This window comes from Gymnoscopelus microlampas, assembly GCF_963454915.1.
Source record: "Gymnoscopelus microlampas genome assembly, chromosome: 21".
Classification (NCBI taxonomy): Eukaryota; Metazoa; Chordata; class Actinopteri; order Myctophiformes; family Myctophidae; genus Gymnoscopelus; species Gymnoscopelus microlampas.
In genome coordinates, this window is record NC_139958.1 from 39,271,985 (window position 1) to 39,296,364 (window position 24,380).

Consider the following 24,380-nt stretch of genomic DNA (forward strand, 5'->3'; position numbering starts at 1 on the left):
GTAACTCACATATAGTGAGTGCTATAGCACTGTGTATAAAATGTAGCAACTGGACAAAGGATTTGGGAAAGGGGTTAGACAGAGGATGACAGTCATGAGGGCTTCTCTACACATACACCTGCTTTCATACCTGTACTTGACCGTGATATTGTTCTCTTCGTTCTCTGTTTTGTCTTCCTCACCTTCCTCTTCTTGTGAGTTACAGGCACAGTTTAATCTCAACAGAGTTTACAAGGCAGGGGACATTGTGCTCGGTGGCTTGTTTGAGATCCATCTCTCCTCTGACTTCCGTGAGATGTCTTTCACCTCCAAGCAAATGGATCCCACTTGCTATGGGTGAGTATCACAAATACTATAGTAAACAAGAGAACAGGAAACTTGTTTTGATAGATAGTACCATATTATTAGTTGATATACATTCAAGGTTACAGTGGCATTTGTTGTTTTAGCTTTAACATTGAAGCGTTCAGGTGGGCCCAGACCACAGCTTTTGCCATTACTGAGATCAACAGAAACCCCAGCCTACTACCCAATGTGACTCTAGGATATAGTCTCTATGATACCTGTTACTCGCTTGGAATTGGATTCCGTGCAGCATTGTCATTGATCAGTGGCAGAGAGGAGCAGATTCATTTGGATGAGAGCTGTGTTGGGTCCCCTCCAGTGCTCGGAATTGTGGGCGATTCATCCTCGAGACATTCTATCGCTATCTCTAGAATATTAGGTTTGTACAGAGTGCCCCTGGTAAGTTTTTAGATAAATAAATGATATATGAAACACAATATACCTATAATATACCTTCTATAATGTAGCCTATGGTCATTGCAAGACAAAAAGCAAATGTTCTACTCCTTTTTAAAGACATTTCCACAGAACTGCATGATCATGATGTGATTTTCAAGAATACAAATCAGAGTGTGCTTGTATGATTGGTTTATGAAATGGGATTCCAGTTGATACGGCTAACACTGCTTGTTTGCAACTTATTTACAATATAGCTTGTTTCCCCCCTACTACTTTTATTTTTCCTCAATGATCCGTGAAAGATTTTGAGCATTGGACCTGAGTGTGAAAATTGCTTTGTGAGTGGGGAGTAGGATTTCTCCACATTCTGCTCCACTCACATGCTCTGCTTAAAAATATGCAAAGTCAAAAAAGAAAAAGTATGATATATAATAATATAAATAATATAATAAAAATCACACCCCGTGTGAAGGAAGCGGTGCCTTTGGGGCGGGGCTTAACTCATTTCAGTTCGTCCCTATTGGTGGTCTGAGTCCACTTACCAAATGTGGACTTGGTGGCATGCTGCAAACTGGAGTTATAGCTGTTTATTAATCCCGTGCTCATCCCGTGCTTAAACGGACGGACGGCCATAACATACGCTGGGGGTCCCTGGACTCCTCTTTGATAACTTCAGCAATTCATGCTCGTACCTATTGGTGGTCTAAGTCCACATTGCATATTTGAACTTGGTGGCATGCTGCAAATTTGAGTTATAGCTGTTTGAATTCCCGTGCTTAAACGGACGGACAAACATAACATACGCTGGGGGTCCCTGGAGCCCTCTTTGCTAACTTCAGCAATCCATGCTCGTCCCTATTGGTGGTCTAAGTCCACATACCAAATGTGGACTTGGTGGCATGCTGCAAACTGGAGTTACAGCTGTTTAAAATCCCGTGCTCATCCCGTGCTCATACGGGCGCTGGGGGTCCCTGGACCCCTCTTTGATAACTTCATCAATTCATGCTCGTGCCTATTGGTGGTCTAAGTCCACATACCAAATGTGGACTTGGTGGCATGCTGCAAACTGGAGTTATAGCTGTTTAAAATCCCGTGCTCATCCCGTGCTTAAACGGACGGACAGAACATACGCTGGGGGTCCCTGGACCCCTCTTTGATAAGCAGTGCCACGTGTGGCCAATGAGAGGAGAGATGGCAGTGGCAAGCTGCAAGTGTGTTTGTGTGTGTGTGTGTGTGTGTGTGTGTGTGTGTGTGTGTGTGTGTGTGTGTGTGTGTGTGTGTGTGTGTGCGTGCGTGTGTTTGTATGTGTTGCTGCTTTGCCGTGCGCATCCCGTGCTGATACGGACATACGGACAAAGTCAAGCTTAGAGCGGTTGGCACCGCTAAAAATAGTATAATATTTCAGAATGTATATTTTGTGCCTTTTTCAGGTAAGCTACTATTCAACCTGCTCCTGTCTGAGTGACCGGAGTCAGTTCCCGTCCTTCTTTAGAACTGTCCCAAGTAATGCCTTTGAGGTACATGTCTACAGACAATAGATCTGTTGGTTTCAAGTAGTTCATGTTTCACACCCTTGACAAAAGAAGGCTTTCTTGTGAGCGTAATTGATATTGCATATCACCTCTCATTTGATTGTGGGTATTACTGCTGGAGCTGAAGGTCTTTGTGGACAGCATCAAATGAGAATTCATGGATTTACCACTATGTCTAGCCAAATCTAACCTAAGCACTTACTCCATTCTTTATGCAATCAGGTGCGAGCTATGCTCCAGATTTTGAGACGGTTCCAGTGGACTTGGGTAGGACTGCTGATAGATGATGATGCCTATGGCCACGATGCTGCCCGAATCATACAATCTGAACTGGCCCACTCTGGTTTGGGCTGTCTGGCTTATTTTGAGGTTCTGCCCTGGGACACGGACCCAGCTGAACTTCAGAGGATTGTCACTGTGATGAAGACATCCACAGCTCGTGTGGCCATTGTATTCGTATATGGGATCCGTGTGCTTAATCTAATGGATGAGGTTTGGAGTTATGATGCACGCTAATTCAGGATTTCGTAATTGCAAAGAATCTGACTTGTGTTATCTTACAATTAGGGATGTCCGCTATTGATATCAGGCTTTTTTTCAGCAAAACTAATGTCAGGTGAAAACATCACATCTACTCGTCGTGGAATGAACACATTATGCCAAATTTTATTGTGATGCCCCACTGGATGCATTCATTAATGCAACAAGGCTTTCCAAATGTAAACATTCTCTGTATAAATACAGATATTTTCCATTTCCATTTTTAATTTGTATGTTAATAGCGGTCCATAATATCGATATAGATATTATGGGCCGATGGGCACATAATCGATATTATCGGACATCTCTACTGACACACACACGCGCGCGCGCGCACACACACACACACACACACACACACACACACACACACACACACACACACACACACACACACACACACACACACACACACACACACACACACACACACTCACTCATATTATGTTTTGTCCAACAGGTGGTAAGGCAGAATGTGACAGGTCTGCAATGGATAACAGGGTTGAGCTGGATAATAGATGCTAATCTCCAGACTCCTCACTTCATGCCGTTCCTGAGAGGCACCCTGGGTGTTTCCATCCGTCGTGGAGAGATACCAGGTCTGAAGGACTTCTTGTTAAAAATACATCCTGACAATGATCCGGACAATCGCCATGGAAATACCATAGTGAGTATTGTGTTTAACATGTGTGTTGTCTTCGGATCAAACATAGCCCGCCAGCAATGTTCAACAGAGTTTAGCAGAGAAACCCACTAAATTATTATTTTTTTCTTTTATTTTCTTTCGGATTATGATGACTTTTCAAAGAGTGGCCCCAACTTTAGAAAGAGTGAGACATGAAAGCTGTACGTGTACACCATTGATACTGTAATCTATTGCATCAGGGTGCAAAGATTGCACCCTGATGCAATAGATTACAGTATAAAAATAATCAAGTTCATTAAAATAAAAGTGCTTAAAAAGTTACTATACATAAACAGCTAAATGGTACAAAAGTCCATGAACTACATATCAAACTACTTGTGCCCCATACAGTGAAGAAGCTATTATATTATAATTGACAATCAATCTAAATCCATAATTATGTGTAATATAATATCAGCTTATCTGTTTTTACGTCTGGAGACTCCCGTCCACGACAGGCTTCAGACGCACCTCCTGCAGGAGACTTCGCTCAATTCTGAACACATTTGACATGTTGTGACCACATGCCCATGCTGACATCGACCTCGAGTAGGGTTCGCACCCACAACCTTCTGCAAATGTATATGCATTTCAGTTATAATATAACTACTGCATAAAACATCAACTAGTGTAATAGGGGCACACAGCAATCTTAATATCCTATTATGTTGCTGGCAGCAGCATCAAACCATGAAAACAATGCCTTGCGTCACTTTCAACTGGATCTGCATTTTAGTTCATTATTTAATTTAATTCAATGTTATGATTCAAAACCACTTTGGACAATTCAACATGAGCGCAAACGTTGGTGTCTCTTATTGTTGCCATTGCTAAAAACATATAGGGAGCCAATTGTCTCACTATCTTGTGTCTGAACCATAAAAATAATTGTTTTACATAAGTCGGCCTCCTGGTGGCGCTATAAAAGGCAGATGTGAAAAATGCAGGGCAAAGGTTTATCCTTGGCTTCTAGGGAGTGCGCATTCAAACTTTTACACAGATCGGTGCAGTTTTAGGTAAAAACTCGAATTGACATGTTATAGTGCCACCATGAGGCTGATTTGATTTTTTTCAAGTGGCATTTCTTACTCGGCCTAGTGGGAATGTGCGTGCAAAATGTCACGGAAATTCATGATTTGAGGCATTTTGTTCAAAACGGAGCACTCCTGCAAATTTTGGAGGCCCATCTTATAGCCAATCATGATGGAAGATGAAAAATCTGTTTTGTTTAATGACTATTAATAGAGATACTGTGTACCGATTTGCGTGATATTTGGACAAGATCTGTAGGAGTACACTCAAAACATTGTTTTGCAAACACCTGCCTCCTGGTGGCTCTATAACAGGCCGATCTGAAAAAAATCGGTGATGAGGTTATGCTCAGGCATCCAGGGAGTGTGTGTGACAAAATAAATGATCTAACTTCTGCTTTTCACAATTACAACTACATTGCTGACTACATCTACACAATACACATGGTCATCATAGATTACACTCAGTGGTGATCGGTACGGTTGGGAGGAAGCCCGGCAGTGTCGGGGGTATGGGGGACTTTCAAATAGAATTTTTTTAAAGTGTTAAATGTTAAGACTACACATTTAAGCTGCAAGTTCAAACAGACATTACTTTTGAAATATGTACGTTATTCTGAGTTATTTTATTTGTGTTTCTTCAGGTTAAGCAGTTTTGGGAGCACACATTTCAGTGTAAATTTGCACCCCTTCCGTCAGAGTGGGTGGATGCTGGTGGAAGGGTGTGTAATGGACAAGAGGACCTAGGAACATCAGAAACTGCACTTTTGGATGTGTCTGACCTCAGGGTTGATTATAATGTGTATAAGGCTGTGTATGCTCTGGCCCATGCCCTCCATGACATGTTGCAATGTGTGCCAGGAAGAGGGCCTTTCATTGGGCATAGCTGTGCCAGTTTGCAGACCATACAGCCATGGCAGGTATAATATTAATTCACATTTTACATGTTAAATACTTCAAATTAGATTCAAATTTATAATAATAATGAGTACGAACGTAAGTAAAAAATTAAAATAAAACATTAACGTTCTTGTAGTTATGCAATATTAAGTGTATGTCAGTACAATGTTTGGAGCAGTAACACAGTTAAAATCCTTTGGGGGAATACTTACTATGTGGAGATATTTGCATTTTAGTGCACAAGTCCATGCCTTTGAATCTCCAAAACCTTTTAAAGTATTTAGCTGTTCCAAAATGTTGCTCATCACTATTTCTAGCTTGTATACTACTTGGAAAAGATCAACTTCACCACATCATTTGATGATCATGTATCATTTGATGAGAATGGTGATTCTTTACAAATCTATGATGTCATGAACTGGGTGTGGCTCCCTGATGGAAGCACAAAGGTTCAAAATGTAGGTGTGGTCAAGAAAACTGCCTCCGGAGGTGAAGAACTCAGTCTGGATGAAGACAGAATCGTCTGGAACTATGAATCCACAAAGGTGACTTTGGCTTTCTAAAATACCAAATAATGTGAATGTAATTTAGTTCAGACTGAAATTGATCATTGTTACTTTCCGCTGTAGCCTCCTCGGTCAGTGTGCAGTGAGAGCTGTTCCCCTGGAACCCGTGTGGCTAGAAGGAAAGGAGAACCTGTCTGCTGCTTTGACTGCATTGCTTGTTCGGAGGGAGAGATCAGCAATGACACTGGTACTGTAGGTCTAAATCATGTATCAATGTAAACAGTAGGTTAGGGTGACAATGTACTTGTCTGTGCCTTTAAACCTGCCCTCCTGCCCTCTTTGTTAGACTCTACAGAGTGCACCAGTTGTCCAGAGGACTTCTGGTCCAGTCCCCGGCGTGACCACTGTGTTTCTAAGATCATAGAGTTCCTCTCCTACCATGAGGCCCTGGGTATCTCCTTGACAACAATCTCTCTGCTAGGCACAATTATCTGTGCCACTGTCCTGGGAATCTTCATCTATCATCGAGACACACCCATGGTGCGCGCCAACAACTCAGAACTCAGCTTCCAACTTTTGCTGTCACTCATACTATGTTTCTTGTGCACACTTCTGTTCATTGGCCGTCCCAGGCTCTGGACTTGTCAGCTGAGGCATGCAGTATTTGGGATAAGCTTTGTGCTGTGTGTCTCGTGTATCCTGGTAAAGACTATGGTGGTGTTGGCTGTGTTCCAGGCCTCCAAGCCTGGGGGTGCAGACATTATGAAGTGGTTTGGTTCCATGCAGCAGAGAGGAACAGTTCTGGTTCTTACTTTAATACAGGCAACAATATGCACAGCCTGGCTTGTGTCTGCCTCACCAACTCCTTATAAAAACACACAATACCACAGTGATAAGATAGTCTATGAGTGTGATGTTGGATCGATAGTTGGTTTTGCAGTGTTACTAGGTTATATTGGTTTACTGGCACTCCTCAGCTTTGTTCTAGCATTCATGGCAAGGAATCTTCCAGATAACTTCAATGAAGCCAAGTTAATCACTTTCAGCATGTTGATCTTCTGTGCTGTGTGGATAGCCTTCATCCCAGCATATATCAGCTCCCCAGGCAAATATGCAGATGTAGTGGAGGTATTTGCTATTTTAGCATCTAGTTTTGGCATTTTAGTAGCATTGTTTGTACCAAAGTGTTATATAATGCTTTTGAAACCTGAGAGAAACACTAAGAAGTCCATCATGGGTAGAGGTGCCACCAATATGTAGAAGCAGAAATAAATAATAATACATTTTGTGTGTGTGTGTGTGTGTGTGTGTGTGTGTGTGTGTGTGTGTGTGTGTGTGTGTGTGTGTGTGTGTGTGTGTGTGTGGGTGGGTGGGTGGGTGGGTGTGTGTGTGTGTATATATATATCAGAGATGGGGACTCGAGTCAGAGACTCGTACTCGAGTCGCACTCGGGTCGCCACGAATGAGACTCTATAGACTCGATTCGGACTCGCCCCTCAAAGACTTGAGACTTGACTCGGACTCGAGCTCAAAGACTCGTGGGCTCTTCATTTTATGTTTTTTTTCTCCACACTTAACTATTGCAAAAATAGCAGATCTACAAGCTTGTGAGGCGCTGTGAGCTCCGTTGTGGTCCCACAGGTTGAGAACCATTGCCTACAAGCAAGTTACATGTCTAAGTTGTTGACCACGTAATGTAATGTTACAGCGTATTTGGTTTCCTAAATGCTTAGTGTTGTATACTCCGTCACGCCTCATTGTTTATGCTGCCCAAAAGAACAGATTTGTAAGCTGTCGACACGCCATGACGCGGTTCGTTGATAGCTTGTATGTCGGTTATTTTGGGTAGGTAGGCGACGCGCAAAGGTGGATGATGATTATGATAACGTACTGCACAGCAATACTGAAAGCCAAATGATAAGACAATGAGGCATAGGATTATACAATATGTTTGATTTTATCTTATTGTTATTTATTTACCTGGGACGATGCACATTAATCAACATTTCAGTTTTCACATCAATGTAAATGAGCCAGAGTTAGAAAAGAGCTCATTTTCATCTGTAGGCCTTGTCCCTGAGCAGGTTGTTAAAATTGGTGATCTATTACTACCATGGATTCATGTGTATGTTCAGACATTTCAGCACTTAAACCCTCAATACTTAGTAAATTTGACCTTTGACTCTGTACTGTACTGTTGTAGCTCACAACACTTTGCAGTGCTGTGTAAAAAAAAGATCCTTTCACACAAAGATTTCGCGGTCCCCCTGTAGTAACTCTGGAGACCTCCTAGGTGTCCCGGACCCTCTGATGGAGACCCATGCTATACGTCCTATAGGAAATTCCTCACATCACTTTCAACATCGTCACCTTATTAAACTAATGGCCTAAGTCATTTTTTGAGGAAATGATATTTTTGCCTAAGTCAGGTCCTCATGACACTGGCCACCTCTGGTAAAATCGCCCAACTCCTAATTGAAAAGGATCATGCTGTTCACGCCCCTTTTAGTATAATGGCCTAACTCCCTAGTGTGACTTAGGACAAAATAGGCCTTTTGTTTGGCCTAAGTCACATGTTTTTGTGACTTAAGCCAAATTATTTACTGATTTAGGCCATTTTGTGATTTGTTTTGCTTTTTATTTTGGCCTAAGTCAGATTTAATCCTACTTAAACCTATTTCAATCTCTTATGTTACATAACTGACAGACAGTGTTATTTCTATTTAAACAGTCATAATTTGTTATAAACATTTTGGGTGAAATGATTAAGAAATATCATATAGTTTTGTTCTGGATCAGTTTTTTTATTTTTCCTGAAAACCTTGAAAAAATGACTTAGGCCATTAGTTTAATAAGGTGACGACATGGCGTCACTTCACTTTGCTTGTCATTATAGGTGCTTCTTTTTTTTGTTTGTTCAAAAATAGTCAATTTGCAACCTCACAGCGCATCGCGATGTGGCCACTTTGTGAGCTGCTTTTCTGGGCCAAAGTGATTAATGCCTTGGAATATTAGGAACACTTCTGCAAACAAAGTAATTCTGTAAATGAAACCCTTAAAAAAAAAAAGCTTTATCAGAAATGGCCTTAACAAAATGCAAATGACATGTGAGCATATTAGATAGAATCTTTTAATTGGGATTGATAATATATGTGATGACACCAGTAAGACCATTTAAGTTATGTATCTGTTAATCTGCAGGTCCTGTATTTATTATTATTATGATAAATATACTCCTTTTTTTTTGAAGGCCAAATTAATCAATTTCTTTTTGTAGTGTGTTCAGTTGTAGCAGGGTGTAGCTGACAGCTATATAATAGTGACTCACCCAGTCACTATTATATAGCTGTCAGCTACACACTTCTATTTGGCTTCATGAGCAGTTGAGTTTCTATTTTTGAAAAAGGAGAGCAAAGAAGGCAATGTCTTGTTTTTTGATGTCATTTTCCCTTACTTACTTAATTATTTTTTACACATAATTACAGTTGAATGCTATGGTGTGATGCGATCATGCGAGAGTGCGAACTAGGCAACACCAACTCGGGACTCCTGAATAGGCTCTATGCACAGCAGCCATATTATCACTTCCTTCACAGGTGTTCCATTTAGTGTAGCACAGTGGTTTCCGCGACCCCCATAAAGTCTGAGAGTGTACAAATGGAACCAAATGGGTCACAGGGTCCATTTGGTTCCATTTGTACACTCTCAGACTTATGCTTTTCAAAATGTATAAAAATCTTTTGAAAAACACCAGATCTACAAGCTCCCTGACTCTGTTTGACCAGAATGGAACAGAGCCTTCATTAGTATCATTGGCAACACCTGTGAATTTCTTCACACTATGGCTGCTGTGCATAGAGCCTATCGTTGCCACACCCTAGTCTTGAGCATCAGGGTCTTGAGCTCTGCAGTGTGTCACGCCACAGTGCGTCTACGTAGGTGGTGTGCCTCTTTCCCCTCCTATGCCTTGTCTTGTGTAGTTTGCTCGCCATCAGTTTCCGGGTGCCTGACACAGTGCCCAGCCAGCCTCATCCTTCTCTCTCTTCTTCTTTGTGATCTTTGTGACCCGTGAGAGGCCCCCGTAGAGGTTAAAAGCCATACATGAATCAGCCATGAAGTCTTTATATACAGTAAGCGTCTAGACATTTTATGATTGACACAAGAGAGTACGAATTTGATCCAATCTTTCATCTTTAATGAAACCCAAAAGCAACATCTGAACTAGCATCACAGACCACTGGGTTGGTTCACAAGATGGCAGTATAGCACTACCTGCTGGTTGATCTCAAACTTGTAAGAGCAGGTTTGCGTCTGTTTACTGTTTCAAATAAATGCTGGACTTAAACAAAGCTAGGAAAGGATGGGTTATAAGAAGTTTGTAATACTGTTACACACCATTGCAGTTCAGACATACAACCAACCAGGACTTTTTTCACCCAGTGCCAATTGCCTAAGCTGTAATCCTGGGCGCTACTCTCCCTCTGCCAGCCTGTTCAGAGCCCCGAACTGAGCTCATGCTTCCTTTTAGCTGTGAGGCGACAGAGCTACCGACTGCTCTCAGTGGGGTGAGTATATAGGCTATATTTGACATCACACGTCTTAAGGTTATTTCTTTTTTCACTGGTAGTATGAGAAATGTCCACTGAAAGCTAAACAGCATTTTGTGATAAAGTTAATGAAGTGAATCAGGTGATTCCTTTGGATATGCAAGATATATATATAAAAAAACAATTCTATTATTTTTGTCATTTAGACCATACCACACCAAATCATGTATAACAATAAGAATGTTCTTAGATTGCTGTCCCAGAGCTAAAAATTGTAAAACCCATGCAGTGAACCACTGTCCCAGACTGAAGCAGGATAGATTACATCCTCACAGAGTGTGAGTGGTAGAAGGTGGACGACTCAGTGGTAGAAGACGTATGTCCTCTACTACTGTGTGTGTGTGTGTATGCACAGTGGTAGAAGACATACTCCCCAGGAGTGTGTCTGGTAGAATGCGGATGGTGCAGCTTCCCTTGATGTGTCTGAAGCTGGAACAGTCAAAGTCCACCAGCAGAGTCTTCACTCCTTGCTTGTAGGGACGGATGGTGAACTTGAAGCTCGCCTGGCGATGTGGACCCACCTCTGGTAATCTGCACATACACAACACAATACATACATTTTCATAAATGGAGATACGCACGCACGCACACACGCACGCACGCGCACGCACACGCACACGCACACACACACACACACACACACACACACACACACACACACACACACACACACACACACACACTGACCTGGCCTCAATGTCATCTTTGACCAGTCCACTGCCAGTGACAGTCAGAAAGCAGTTCCTCAGCTCCTCATCAAGTGGGTTTTTACACACAACCTCCACTGACAGCTCTCTGTCCTGCTGGCCCACCTCTGGAACCTACAAAACATGCACGCACGCACGCGCACACACACACACACACACACACGCGCACGCGCACACACACACACACACACACACACACACACACACACACACACACACACACACACACACACACACACACACACACATCAAGTGGTTCAAGTGGTTAATGTAAAATAAAAAAAATATCAACATATGCAACATCTCGGCTCTGTCGGGTGGAAACCTTGTACGTCCAAAATGTGTGAAAAGTTGAAATATCGAGGTTTCTGCCCGACAGCAACAAGACTCTGTAGATCAGGTACCCAGGGGTCCTTGACGGGCTTCCCCAGCCAAATGTGTTAATATAGAATACAAATCAGTTGAACCACTCTAACCCCTGGCCCCTACTTTATATCAGATACAAGCTCACAACGCAGACAAAATGGAGAAAATGTGAACAATTTTGAATACTTTTGAAGCATTTTAACATCACAAATCTCTAACGGGGGTCCCTGACACAATACATTTCAGATGGGGTTCTGCGGCCAGTTACATATTAATGTGGGGGTCCTTGGCATGAAAACATTTCAGAGCCACTGATGTAGGATTTTGGGACCTCATCCCAGAGCTGTAGTAGTAGTAGTACAGTAGTAGTAGTAGTAGTAGTGGAATTAGTGGCAGAGGTGGACAGTAACTAAATACATTTATTTGATTACTGTACTTTTACTATACATTTTTGGAGGGTTTAAAAAAAAAAGGCTTACTAGGACTCAAAAACAATATTGTACTTTTGACTTCACTACATCTAGGAAGGTACTCTTGGGACCCAAACTTACAAAAAAATATATTATGAATTAATCACTTAAGTCCTATCTCAAATATAGTGAAAATAGCCGATCTGCAAGCTCACAGATCTACTATTTTCACTATTTTTGAAAATGTCTGACAATTTCTGAAAATACTTCATAATTTGTACTTTTGAATGCTTGAGTATTTACTTTACTTAGTATATACTTTGTCCACCACTGATTAGTGGCAGTTTTAGTAGTAGTAACTAATGTAGTACTAACGGTAATGGAGATATGAGGGCTTTCCAGTGTGATGTCTGCCTCTGTCAGGTAGATGGCATCTGGCTGCTCTTTGTCTGTGGCCATGGCTGACACCTTCACACTGTCACCGTTCAGCATGTGTCCCCTGTACGCTGAGGCTCGAACCAGGATGGGGACAGACATGTCTAGAGAGAGAGAGAGAGAGAGAGAGAGAGAGAGAGAGATGAAAACCTGTCAGTTAACACTCCAATAATTGACAAACAAACGTTCTTACAGTTCATTTATTTAATCCATTTCCCTGAGTTCAGTGCATTAATAAAGTGCCAGTGCGATGGATAGTAATACTAGCAGACAGAGAGAGAGAATGCCCTTGATGGGGGGGGGGGGGGGGGGGGGGGCTGGTAAACCCTCCCTCCGGAAATCTCATTTCCATTTGATTCCAATCAAATGGAAATGAGATTTCCGGAGGGAGGGTTTACCAGGCTGGGGGGGGGTGGGTGCTGAAAACTTGACAAAGTATAATTTGGGCTCAACTCTGATAGAGACAGAAACTGGACATACAAGTTCACGAACCAGCTCTGAAATGGGAAAGCTGACGAGTCCATAAAGCCCCAGTAATCCGTTTAGCTGAATGCAGCACAGTGTGTCAGAAAAACTAAATGATTTCAAGTGTGCCAAAGAACTTCCTAATGCACAGTAATTAGCAAGTTTGCATTATTCCCTATGTGGTCACGTTCCCTGTGGTGTTATATATGTCCTTGTAAAAAAAAATACCTCCTGGGTCCAAATGGACAGTTACGAGTCTATACCTCTGACAGTGTATAAAAGTAAGTAAGTGGGTCGGAGAGGCCTCTTGACGGTATCAGCCGGGAGTCTAAATCAACTGTAGATTTAGTCGACTAAAATCTTATGATATTTAGTCGACTGAAACTAGACAAAAACTAAAACATTTCAGATGACTAAAATATGACAAAACAAATTGGAATTTTATTCAAAAGACTATGACTAAAGCTAAATCAAAATTTGCTGTCAAAATCAACACTGGATTCCTCTCTGCTCAGCTGTTTGTGACCTGACCGTAGGGACAGACTAGTTTACCTCGTCCAGGCTGTAGAGTGACATCGTTCCGCTGGGTGCAGACGTTAGCAGAAGGTACACCGGTGTGCCTCATGATCTGGGTACTGATGTTAACAGAGAAACGCCTGGCTGCCTGGCCCTTATTGCTCATCTGCAGCTTCAAACTGATGTCCTGACCGTTGATGGACCTGGACACCTAGAATAATACAAAACCAATGTAAGAAGTATTCAGATCTTCTTTACTTTTCTAACCAACTACCAATAGTACCAATACCACAATATAGAATACTCTCAAAATGTTACGTAAAAGAACAAAAGTATTGGCATCAAAATATACTTATAAGTACCTCCTCGATGTTCATTGAAATGACCTTGGGAGCATGGACGCCATTTGTTCCATTTGTGGGTCGTCCCACTCTGGCGAGGGCGTGTTTAAAGACACTTCTCTCCTCGTCGGTACCTGTCAGGAGCAGAGGTGTCATTTCAGAAAAGAAAATAGGGGAGGATACTGGAGTTTAAGTACTGGAAAACTTGCTTTTAGAAATACTGAAGTATTCAAAAGTACAAATTACAGAGTAATTTATTGTTTTCTTTTTAATATCAATGCATGCTGTATTGATATTCAGACATTTCCCCCAAATATCTTCAGAAATCTCAAAAAGTATCATAAAAGCTACAAGCTCACAACGTGCTGTGATGAGACGCATTGTGAGCCTGTAGATGGGCAATTTTCACGAAAAGAAAGTACTTAAGTACAGCACTCAAGTAAATGTACTTCATTATCCACCACTGATGTGCATTTGGGTGGACATGCGTGTGTGTGTCCTCATTTATATGCGTGCGTGCACATAATATATTCACCCTCTCTGTGTTTGTAGCTGTCTGTGATATCCATCCTCTTGTTGGAGCCCACAGACTTGGTGGAGATGTTTTGACCAACTCTCTTAGTGTCGGAAGAGATTATCCTCTTTGAACCATCGGCCATAACCTAGCAGTATACAAAAAAAACACATAATTGTAATATTATGAATGATAATGATAATGATGATGATAATAGCAATAATATTAATAATAATAATAATAACATAAGCTACAAAATGCTTAACCACATGAACCCTAGCACATGAATCTGAAACATTCCGGAATCCATCTTCGGATTCATCATCTCGACGGCCGACATAGCCTCAAACAGGCGAAACAGTTTGTCATGAAGCAACTCGCCAAGGTTCAGTTCCTTACACGCCCCCGTGAAATCACGAGTGACGTCAACCCACTTGGCGTTATTCTTCATCTTCTCAGGGACAATGCCCAGTCCCCAGCCAGCATCATCATCATCATCCTCATCGATGTTTGGGTGAAAGCAAAGGACTGCCGAGTTCCTTTGGTGTATGTGAAATGTATGTGATTTCAGAGGCAGCTCTCTGACTCCGGAGATTAATCTAGTGCTATTTGTCATACAAAGAAGTGGTTAAGTGGTTGGTTGTAGATCGTCTATTTTCGGCTCAAGTACAATACCTGATGTATACAGGGTCCAAACTGATGTCGATGTTGTATTTTCAAATTCAGCTGGGGACCCCCTATACCCCTAAAGGCCCCACTTTGATCGAGGACCACTGATATAACTAATTCCCTGAACACAGTTCCTGTCCAGCAGGTACTAACCAGCCAGTCAGTGACGTCAGCGTTGACCTCAGCAAAGACAAACGGAACATCGTATTTCTGGTCGGTGTGTCCGGCACGGACCGCTGCGACTGGAGCCGGACCGAGGCAGAACACGCCTGCAGGAGAGGAGAACAAACTCATGTTATGTCCATTCCACTGGTTCTCAAACTTAATTTATTTCAAGGACCCCCGCCTTGCTATGCCATAAAGGTTGCGATAACCACTGCTTGCAGAGACAAGTACCGTTGCTCCTCTCCTGTGGGGTTGCGTCCAGAACCTGCCAGCCATCATAGCTTCCATCCTCCTTCAGGTCTGGCCGTCTCATCCAGGCCTCCACCCACACATGGAATTCCCTGCGTGACACAAACAACAATAAGGTAGAAAGGTTTATATGGGCACAAAAGGGGACACGGGTAGACGGGTACAATGGTACTCTGACATAACACTGTCACTATGACTGTGCTCCATGGTGCTCTAGATGTGAGGGTTGCGTGGCACATACAGTAAGTACATGCACGCAGCGTGCATGTACTTACTGTATGTGCTTGCGTGTGCTTGTACTTAACGTCATTTAATTAGGGTCATTGGGATGCGTTTAAAATATTTTTAATATAGACGAGAGAGTGCTACTGTTTATTTTCTGGGCGTGTTTTTAACTCCCAGTGTGTGTGCGTGCAGCGCGCTGAGAGTCCACACTGTGAATGGAACTGTTGTTCCATTCACTCCTCTCTCTCTCTGTTCTATGCCATACGTCGACGCTCCAAAATAGAACTGAGCTCTGAAAGACGTGTCGTCAACATGTTTTGACACATCCTCTTGATGCCTTCAGTGTAGCTGCATACGTTTTAAACAATGGCTGCATTTCATGACGCTCTTATCCAGACCGATTTACAATAAGCAAGGTAAAGACATACATCGAATGCAGAGCGACAGTGCAGCCTCAGTAAACTAGGATCACAGGTAAACCAGGAACCTAGCATCAGACTAAACAATATACTGTCAAAATAATGTAGGCTTCACAGGGCTGTGAACAATGAACCTAATATCTGTCTAAATAACATGCTATCCAAATGACATTTTAACCATCTAAAAAAAACAAGCCCATCTAACCAAAACATGAGTCTGCATGGTCAACAAAACCAGGTCAAGTGTGTCTGCTTCTTTCAGTGTGTCAGGGCCTTTCGTTGTAAACCAGTTCTTGTCGGCAAGCACCGTCGTGCGAGGAGAGTATTGAATGAGAGTTTCACTCACCAAATGGATTCCTTTTTGGGAAGCTGGACTCCATAGTCTCCGCTGAACACATCGATGGTCAGGCTGCCGTCCATGTCGTGAGCTGACTTGAAGTTGGTGACAACACGGCATGGAATTCCCAAGCACCTCAAAACTGGAAAACACACACACACACACACACACACACACACACACACACACACACACACACACACACACACACACACACACACACACACACACACACACACACTCACAGTATATCACATCTACAGACACTTAAATCTTATATCAAATTGCCTTGTGGGTGGACGGTGGACAGCTGATGTCAAAAAAACTACTCAATTCACAATTATTTGATTAATCAAAGAAGTAATTGACTAAGAAAATAATCGATTGCTCCAGCCTGACTTATTTAGTACTGAACAAGCGCTGAGCCCTGTTATCCCGAACTGATAGTGATGTATTTTCTATTTACTAGTAAGAGCTGGAGAGACGGGGAGACCCCTGTTACTGAACAAACACTGTAATGATGATTATATCAGAATATAGAGCTATTCAACACTTTTTCATAGTGATAATAATTTATCTATACGCTCACAATGCATGTATCGCGACACGTTGTTGTGAGCTTCGTTGTGAGAATTATTTTTGCTTTTCTTTAAAAGCCATGGAGGTTTGCAGCCAGACCCTTTGACTATTTGGAGGTCTGTGTTCATGGAAAGGTTTGGGAACTCCTGCGTTAACCTAGAGCTCCAACCATGGTTATTATCTTACTTTCAAAAGTTATACCTTACAGGCCAGGGGGGTCTGTCTTTTGTAGGAATAGGCTCTATTCAGCAGCCATATTATCACTTCCTTCACAGGTGTTACCAATGATACTAATGAAGGCTCTGTTCCATTTAGCACAGTGGTTTCCACATAACTCTGAGAGTGTACAAATGGAACCAAATGGACCCTTACGGGTTCATTTGGTTCCATTTGTACACTCTCAGAGTTACACACCTGTAAGGGGGCATTTGGAAGCCCATGAGGGTCCCTGGACCCCAACTGTAGACCCACTGGTGTAACAGAGTGTTTCCAGTGGGCCAAAACATGCACAATATCAGCACCCTGACTCTGTTTGACCAGAATGGAACAGAGCCTTCATTAGTATCATTGGTAACACCTGTGAATGTCTTCATAATATGGCTGCTGTGAATAGAGCCTCATCGGATCCAACATTAAGGAACTGTCACATTTGGAACCGTTAACTTTTACGGAACTGGTTTAACACGCAGTCAGAGCTGGTATGTAGGAGACTCCGCAAGTCTCCTACGGGAGACTCTGCCGGTCATCAAATTATTGGATTAGGAATGCGGCAAAACAAAGAAAAGACGAACATTTTGTGAACATTACTGTAATGACAACCAGAAGAGTAGCACTGAAGCTCACATTAACTTGGGTTCCTTACCTGTACACATCACCCCGGCGAACACGAAGCACTGCCCGTACTTCACCGCCTGACAGTCAGATTTGTGCCATTTTTGCAGGATTTTGACACTTCCGCTCCAAGAACTGGGCAAGTCGCCGCCAGAATAATCACCCCAAGAGCCGGCCAGCACTCCTCTGTCATCATTACAGTTGATCTGCACAAATAATACACAATGGTAGAAGACGTACTCAGACGTTTTACTTGAGTAAAAGTAACTAACACAAGTAGAAATACCCTGTTACGAGTTAAAGAACTGAATTCGAAATTTTACTTGAGTACAACGTTATTGGCTTCGAAATATACTTGCATTAAATATACTCATTTTGTAGAATGGCCTAATTCAGAATCATATTATTGGATATTAGTAATGCAATAATGTGTTCATTTTAAAGTTGCAGCTGGTTAAGATGGGGCTGATTGTAATTACTTTAGTGGAGTAAAAAGTACATTAGTTCCCTCTCAGATGTTCCGGAGTATAAAGTCAGAAAATGTAAATATTAAAGTAAAGTAAAAGGTGCCTAACTGAAAACTGTACCCAATGCACGGTACATATGCACGTATGCTAATAGACAAACAGGCAGGTAGTTTAAAAAAATATATATATATAATAATAATAATTACATATATATATATATATATATATATATATATATATATATATATATATATATATATATATATATAATTTTTGAGCGGTGCAACCGCTCCTATATGAGGGTTTAGGACCCATCCGTGGTGAGTTTTTCTTTCCGTCGTGAAAATGTGTCTTTCGCTGTGACGCCATGCTGTGGAAAACACGCCCATAGGCTAAGCTTTGCAGGACGTGCTGTGATTGGCTAGCAAGACACATGATGAAATTAATAACTCATAAATATCACCGCTCACTTCACACTGGGTGTGATTTTTCACTTCTCTTAACCACTTAAAGGATGATATCAACCATTTTCAACCTATCTTCATATAATTGGTCCTCACTAATGCTCATGATAAAATTGTAAAAAACAAAAGAAATCCTACTCGGTCTGTGTCTGTGGACACTTCAGAAGCCTGCTTGCTTACCAGTCACATCATCGTTAGGCAGGGTAAAAAGAAAAGAAAAGATTTTTTTTTAATTTCGATTGTTATTAACGCGAGAACAATGGCTTCTATTGTGTTAACTTTCCAAGAATAGAAAGCCTGTAGTTTCCTACATTAGCTTGGATTGCCCATCGATAATGTAACTGGTAGGTGGGTTTCCGAACTGTCCACAGTCCTCTGAGACACAGGCAGAGTAGAGAAAATAATTGGTACCTTTTAATGAGCGTTAGTGAGGACCAATTATAATATAATAATCATGGACTTGATGAGGGCTGTGACCAGTTGCGGAGAATGCAGACACACATGCACACTCACAGCCATTGTCATAACTACAGTATGTGATAAATCGGACTTAAAGTATACTCTGTTAGTTACATGGATCCAAGTCGGAACAAAACCGATTAATTGATAATTACAATAAACGTGCTCTGAAAATGTACGGGGCCCACCCATCTGACCACTTAACACGGCTGCCATGTAGTCAATGGGTGGGCCACGAACACTTTCGAGACTTTCAAATTAGCCCTGGTCCAGAAAAAGTTCAGACTAGTAGTGGCTACTATACAAATAAACCTTGCCTGTGCCTGTGCCTTTGCCTTACCATAGCACTGACCACTCTGCTGACATAGATGGGGTTACAGCGAGCGGCGGTGTCATCAGCTGAGTCTTTCTCGAACTTGGGGTTGACGTCCAACAACTTCAGACAAATGTCCACCATGTCTTCCTCAAACTGGACGGCGAGAGACACATCAAAATATTGAGTTTAATAAAGATTTTTTTAGCCACATGAATGAAATAAATGTTGATTATGACCAGGGGAAATAACGGCTAATGTTGGGCAATAGTTTGTCCGTCCATCCGTCCGTCCGTCCGTCCCTCTATCCATTGTAATGCATACCTGGCTGTCACTGCCACTGATGTAATCTAATGTAATGTTTACCTGTCCATAAGCCCAGTCCTTAGCTTCAATGTGACTGTGTGTTCCTCCGTAGATGATTCCATGTTCGTTCATCACATATTCCTGTCTCTCAGCCTTCTCAGGAAGATGCACCAAATCATCTACACACAACACAATAAACATCCAGTCATTCTATACACAAAACAAACAAGATAAGTGCAGATCCCTACTAGGCCAGGTGTACTACCCAGCAATGTATAAGTTATATAAAACCTTATTATTTTTAGTCGTTATGCCAATTGATAACTGCCAACAGCAATAGGCTCTATGCAAAGCAGCCATATTGGGAATGAATTGGGCCTCTTCTTACTTCCTTCACAGGTGTTACCAATGATACTAATGAAGGCTCTGTTCCATTCTGGTCAAACAGAGTCAGGGTGCTGATATTGTGCATGCATGTTGGCTCACTGGAAACACTTGAGGGGGTTCCAAATGGCCCCTTGCGGGTGTGTAACTCTGAGAGTGTACAAATGGAACCAAATGGACCCGTAAGGGTCCATTTGGTTCCATTTGTACACTCTCAGAGTTATGGGGGTCCTTGAAATTAAAATGTTTGAGAACCACTGCGCTACACTAAATGGAACAGAGCATTCATTTGTGTAATTGGTAACACCTGTGAAGGAAGCAAGAAGAGGCCCAATTCATTCCCAATATGGCTGCTGTGCATAGAGCCTATTGTCACTGCACCACAGTGGATTTGAACACACAACCTCAACAGTGGTGGGCAGGCACACTTTACCACTGCACCACCCGAGTGCTCCTTCTTAATGTACTTTAATGAGATCATTATGGATTTGTTAAAGTTCAAAGGTGTCTCCCTCCCTCCATTCGTACCTTTACACCAGGGGTTAAAGAGCACCACCAGCTTGCCCATGAAGACTTTTGGTCCCTCGCTGGTTACAGACAGTTCGTACTCCCCTATGGGAGCGTCAGCAGGGGGGGTCACATCCAAGATCACGCGGCCTCGATGAAGGGCGGAACCCTCGTGAAGCTCCGCCTTCCATATCGCCTTATCGCCCTCCCTATGGAATCCCGTGAGGCCTTGGATACCAAACACAGCCTGCGTACCGAGCTCCTTTGAGGCCTTGGGACCTACAATTACAATACATGTTGACAATTTATAATATAGGCTCTATACATAGCAGCATATTGGAAAGAAATGGGTGATGATTCTAATGAATGTTCGGTTCCATTCTGGTCAAACAGAGTCAGGGTGCTGATATTGTGCATGTTGGCTCACATGGTCTGCTACACCAGTGGGTATAAAATGGGGTCGAGGGACCCACATGGTTCCTTGAGCGGGTTCCAAATGGCCCCTTATGGATGTGTAACGGGTCCATTTGGTTCCATTTGTACACTCTCAGAGTTATGGGGGTCCTTGAAATTCAAATGTTTAAGAACCACTGTGCTACACTAAATTGAACAGAGCCTTCATTAGTATCATTGGTTACACCTGTGAAGGAAGTATGGAAGAGGCCCAATTTCTTTCTGCTGCTGTGCATAGAGCCTATTGAGGCTTTTAACAGACACTCTTATGCAGAGTGACTTACAATAGGCAAGGTAAAGAACACATAGCATACATCAAATGCAGAGAGACAGTGTCTCAGTGAACTATAGGATCACAGGAAAACTTCATGATCTCATTGGTGGAATGTGGTTAGAACCTGATGTTTATTCTTGATGTAGTCTGCTGATGTAGTCACACATTATGTCTTTGTTTGACAAGAAGACATTAAGATAGGACTTTTAACATGAAAATACTATTTAAAAATAAAATATTTTGGCATCTATTGTTAATTATGTCTCCATTATGACCACAGATATATGCTCTTTAATATCATTATACTGTGAAGAGTGAAGACCCACATCGAACAAAGTCCAGTCCAATCTTTTCATTTAATGGCCCCCTCCTTTTTTCCCTCTACACCAGACCACTTCACCAAAAAGCAGATCTACAAGTGCGCAAGGCGTGGCAGGTCATACGGTACCTGTATCAACGGTAAAGCGGAGCCGGTTGGCGTCAGGGTTATAAGGTCGCAGCAGGTCAACGGTCAAGACGAAGGACTGGCCCCGCCTCACGATCAGCTGGTCAACTCTGATGTCACTGGTGTGGTGGGAGGAGTTATTGGTCTCACAGTGGAAGTCCACCTTCTTGTACGTTGCACTACCTACGGTTCAAGAGTCATAATAGTGTGTTAATGAGCGTCTTTGGCAGTTTGACATACAAAACGTTTGACACTGATGAAGCGTTTTCCGAGATTAGCTCCTGACTCACCCAGGACCAGGAAAAAGGTCCTCACAATGTTAATTTCTCAAATTCTCTTGATAACACACACACACACACACACGCACACGCACACGCACACACACACACACACACACACACACACACTATACACACTCAATAGGGCTTCGCACTACTGTGCAGTGCTCGGGCCCTAATAATAATCATTGCAGTTTCAATAGGGCTTCGGACTACTGTGCAGGGCTCGAGGCCTAATAACGCACTTTACATTTTTGCAAATCACAAAGTGCTACAGGGTTTAAAAACAAATGGCACAAAAATAATACCATACAGATACTAGACCATACCCGGTAAATAACCAATTAATAATAATAAAATACAGTCCTGTTTACTTACTCAGATCCGAGTATGCCATGTTTGTGTTGTCTTACAGAGGTAGAAGTCACAGGGAGCTGCGTGTATCGTATGTGTGTGTGTGTGTGTGTGTATGTGTCTGTGTCTGTGTCTTGCTGTCATGCAGCAGTATAAATACCTTCCCAACCCGTCTCATTAGAATGTGATTCATGATAGAAATCTATGTGTGTTAAACCGGTCATGCTTTCTCTTTTCTTAGATGAAAAGAGAAAGTCACTTAAAGCACCTTCAATGCAGGCACACAGGTTCTGAGGTGAAGACATTACTTAACCCCATGAACCCTCTGGCCTCACTCTGGCCAGCCCTGGCCTGGGGTATTCCAGTCAACTTAGTACAGGGTTTTAAGTGCTTAAACTATTGTGCGCTTCTAGAGTGACCGGACGAGAATCACTGCTTTAGAGAGGACTGACCATCCATCACTCACTGCCTCAGGCGATCAGTCCCAATCATACAGGTGCAACAGGCTTGCTGTTTGCTACCTAGCCTACTGCTCCAGAATGCCACTGCAGCCTAGCACCCAACCACACCCACTACCACAACTCACTGGTCTTCACCACTATTAAACTAACGTTAGACTTGAGCCTTATGACTTCATAAGACTTAATCCTCTCCCTAACCTTTAGTAATAAATATGTTGCCATAAAAAGTGTCCTGCTTTTCAATTAGCATTCCCTTTGTTAATTAGCACCTGGCAAACAGCTTGAGAAATGCAAATACGAGATGATTATTGTAGTTCGATTAGATTTACATTTGTAGCAAATACTCAATGTGGTTAAAATGCACGATACAAGTGTGCAAAGTATACTATTTTTAGTTACTGAAACCATCACAAGGCCTAGTTTCCTCTTCAGTAGAAGGTATTGAAAAGTGTGCTGAATAATTGTCCCCCATCTTGATGAAAATGCCTGTGATATACATGCCTGAGCACAGACATGTACATGTCCAGGAATGTACGGTACACTTAAGGGTCCTGGTTTGGGGGTTTGGAAATATGGCCTCCCTAAATTAACCCAGCACTGTTCAATTCAATTCAATTCAATCTTTATTTCAGACCCAGGAAGTTCCATATCACAAGAATACAACACCACACAATAAAAACAGAAAAAACTAGAAAATGTGCTCCTCGGAGCACAAGTCTCCGCCAGCAAATATTGGAATTTATTCCAAGATTGGAACTTTGTGGATAGTGTGTACGTCAGATGGCACATTGACTGCATTACCGTGGATTGCCTTTTGTCTGCCTCTTGGCAAGCCAACAAGTTTCATGAAGGCAATACGCTGACTTATCAACCTTTCCTCTAACGGGTGCAAATCCTGCAGTTCTCGGGGTATGGCATCCAGTAATAAGTTGTTAGCCCAAGCCCGTGGAGGGAGTTTCCCCATTTTAATGGAGCGATGACATGTGTGACAGATCCAAAGTGTTGTTTTGCTTGATTGCAGTTGGGTCTTTGTCCAGGAGACTTACAGTATCTATTGTTGATGTGTACTTTGCAGGTTTTAACTTTACCACTGTTTCTCTGTAGAGCATTCGTTCACAGGAGAAACAGACATAATTGGGTCCACTTTCTGACATCTTCTTTAAGAATGCGGCACCAGCTTCATCAGCTTGAACGTCTTCTTGTTCTTTAGGTGATCTGTAGCATCTCTTCTTATTGGTGTAATCTGCTCGTTGATGTTGTCCTTCTTCTATTGAATACTATGACCAGTGCCTTCTTTTCCTTTCGATGTTCTTTACAGATTCTTGTACTTTTTCTTCCAGAGAATGTAGCAATCTTAGCTGTGTCATGTTGTCAGCATTTGTGGCTCGTCTTTGTTTTTTGTCATTTAGGGATTCAAGTGGTCTTTGTCTCTGTTTCTTAAC

At 42.2% G+C, this 24,380-nt stretch overlaps 2 protein-coding genes across 2 annotated transcripts; one reads left to right on the top strand and one right to left on the bottom strand.

Moving 5' to 3' along the window:
- Positions 1-5,845: 5,845 nt before the first annotated feature.
- Positions 5,846-7,198, top strand: LOC311037969 (extracellular calcium-sensing receptor-like; the record flags this gene model as incomplete). Its single annotated transcript, XM_084047264.1, has 3 exons — positions 5,846-5,977; positions 6,062-6,185; positions 6,285-7,198. 3 exons carry the CDS (start codon positions 5,846-5,848, stop codon positions 7,196-7,198), a joined length of 1,170 nt encoding a protein of 389 aa, XP_083903390.1.
- A 2,601-nt stretch (positions 7,199-9,799) lies between these two features.
- On the bottom strand, positions 9,800-22,520 carry LOC311037970 (protein-glutamine gamma-glutamyltransferase 5-like; the record flags this gene model as incomplete). Its single annotated transcript, XM_084047265.1, has 16 exons — positions 9,800-9,843; positions 10,916-11,076; positions 11,233-11,366; positions 12,404-12,534; positions 13,481-13,655; positions 13,807-13,919; positions 14,321-14,447; positions 15,122-15,237; positions 15,365-15,474; positions 16,373-16,505; positions 17,805-17,979; positions 19,504-19,632; positions 19,843-19,961; positions 20,695-20,952; positions 21,849-22,028; positions 22,502-22,520. The coding sequence occupies 16 exons, from the start codon at positions 22,518-22,520 to the stop codon at positions 9,800-9,802; spliced, it is 2,124 nt and encodes a 707-aa protein (XP_083903391.1).
- Positions 22,521-24,380: the final 1,860 nt, after the last annotated feature.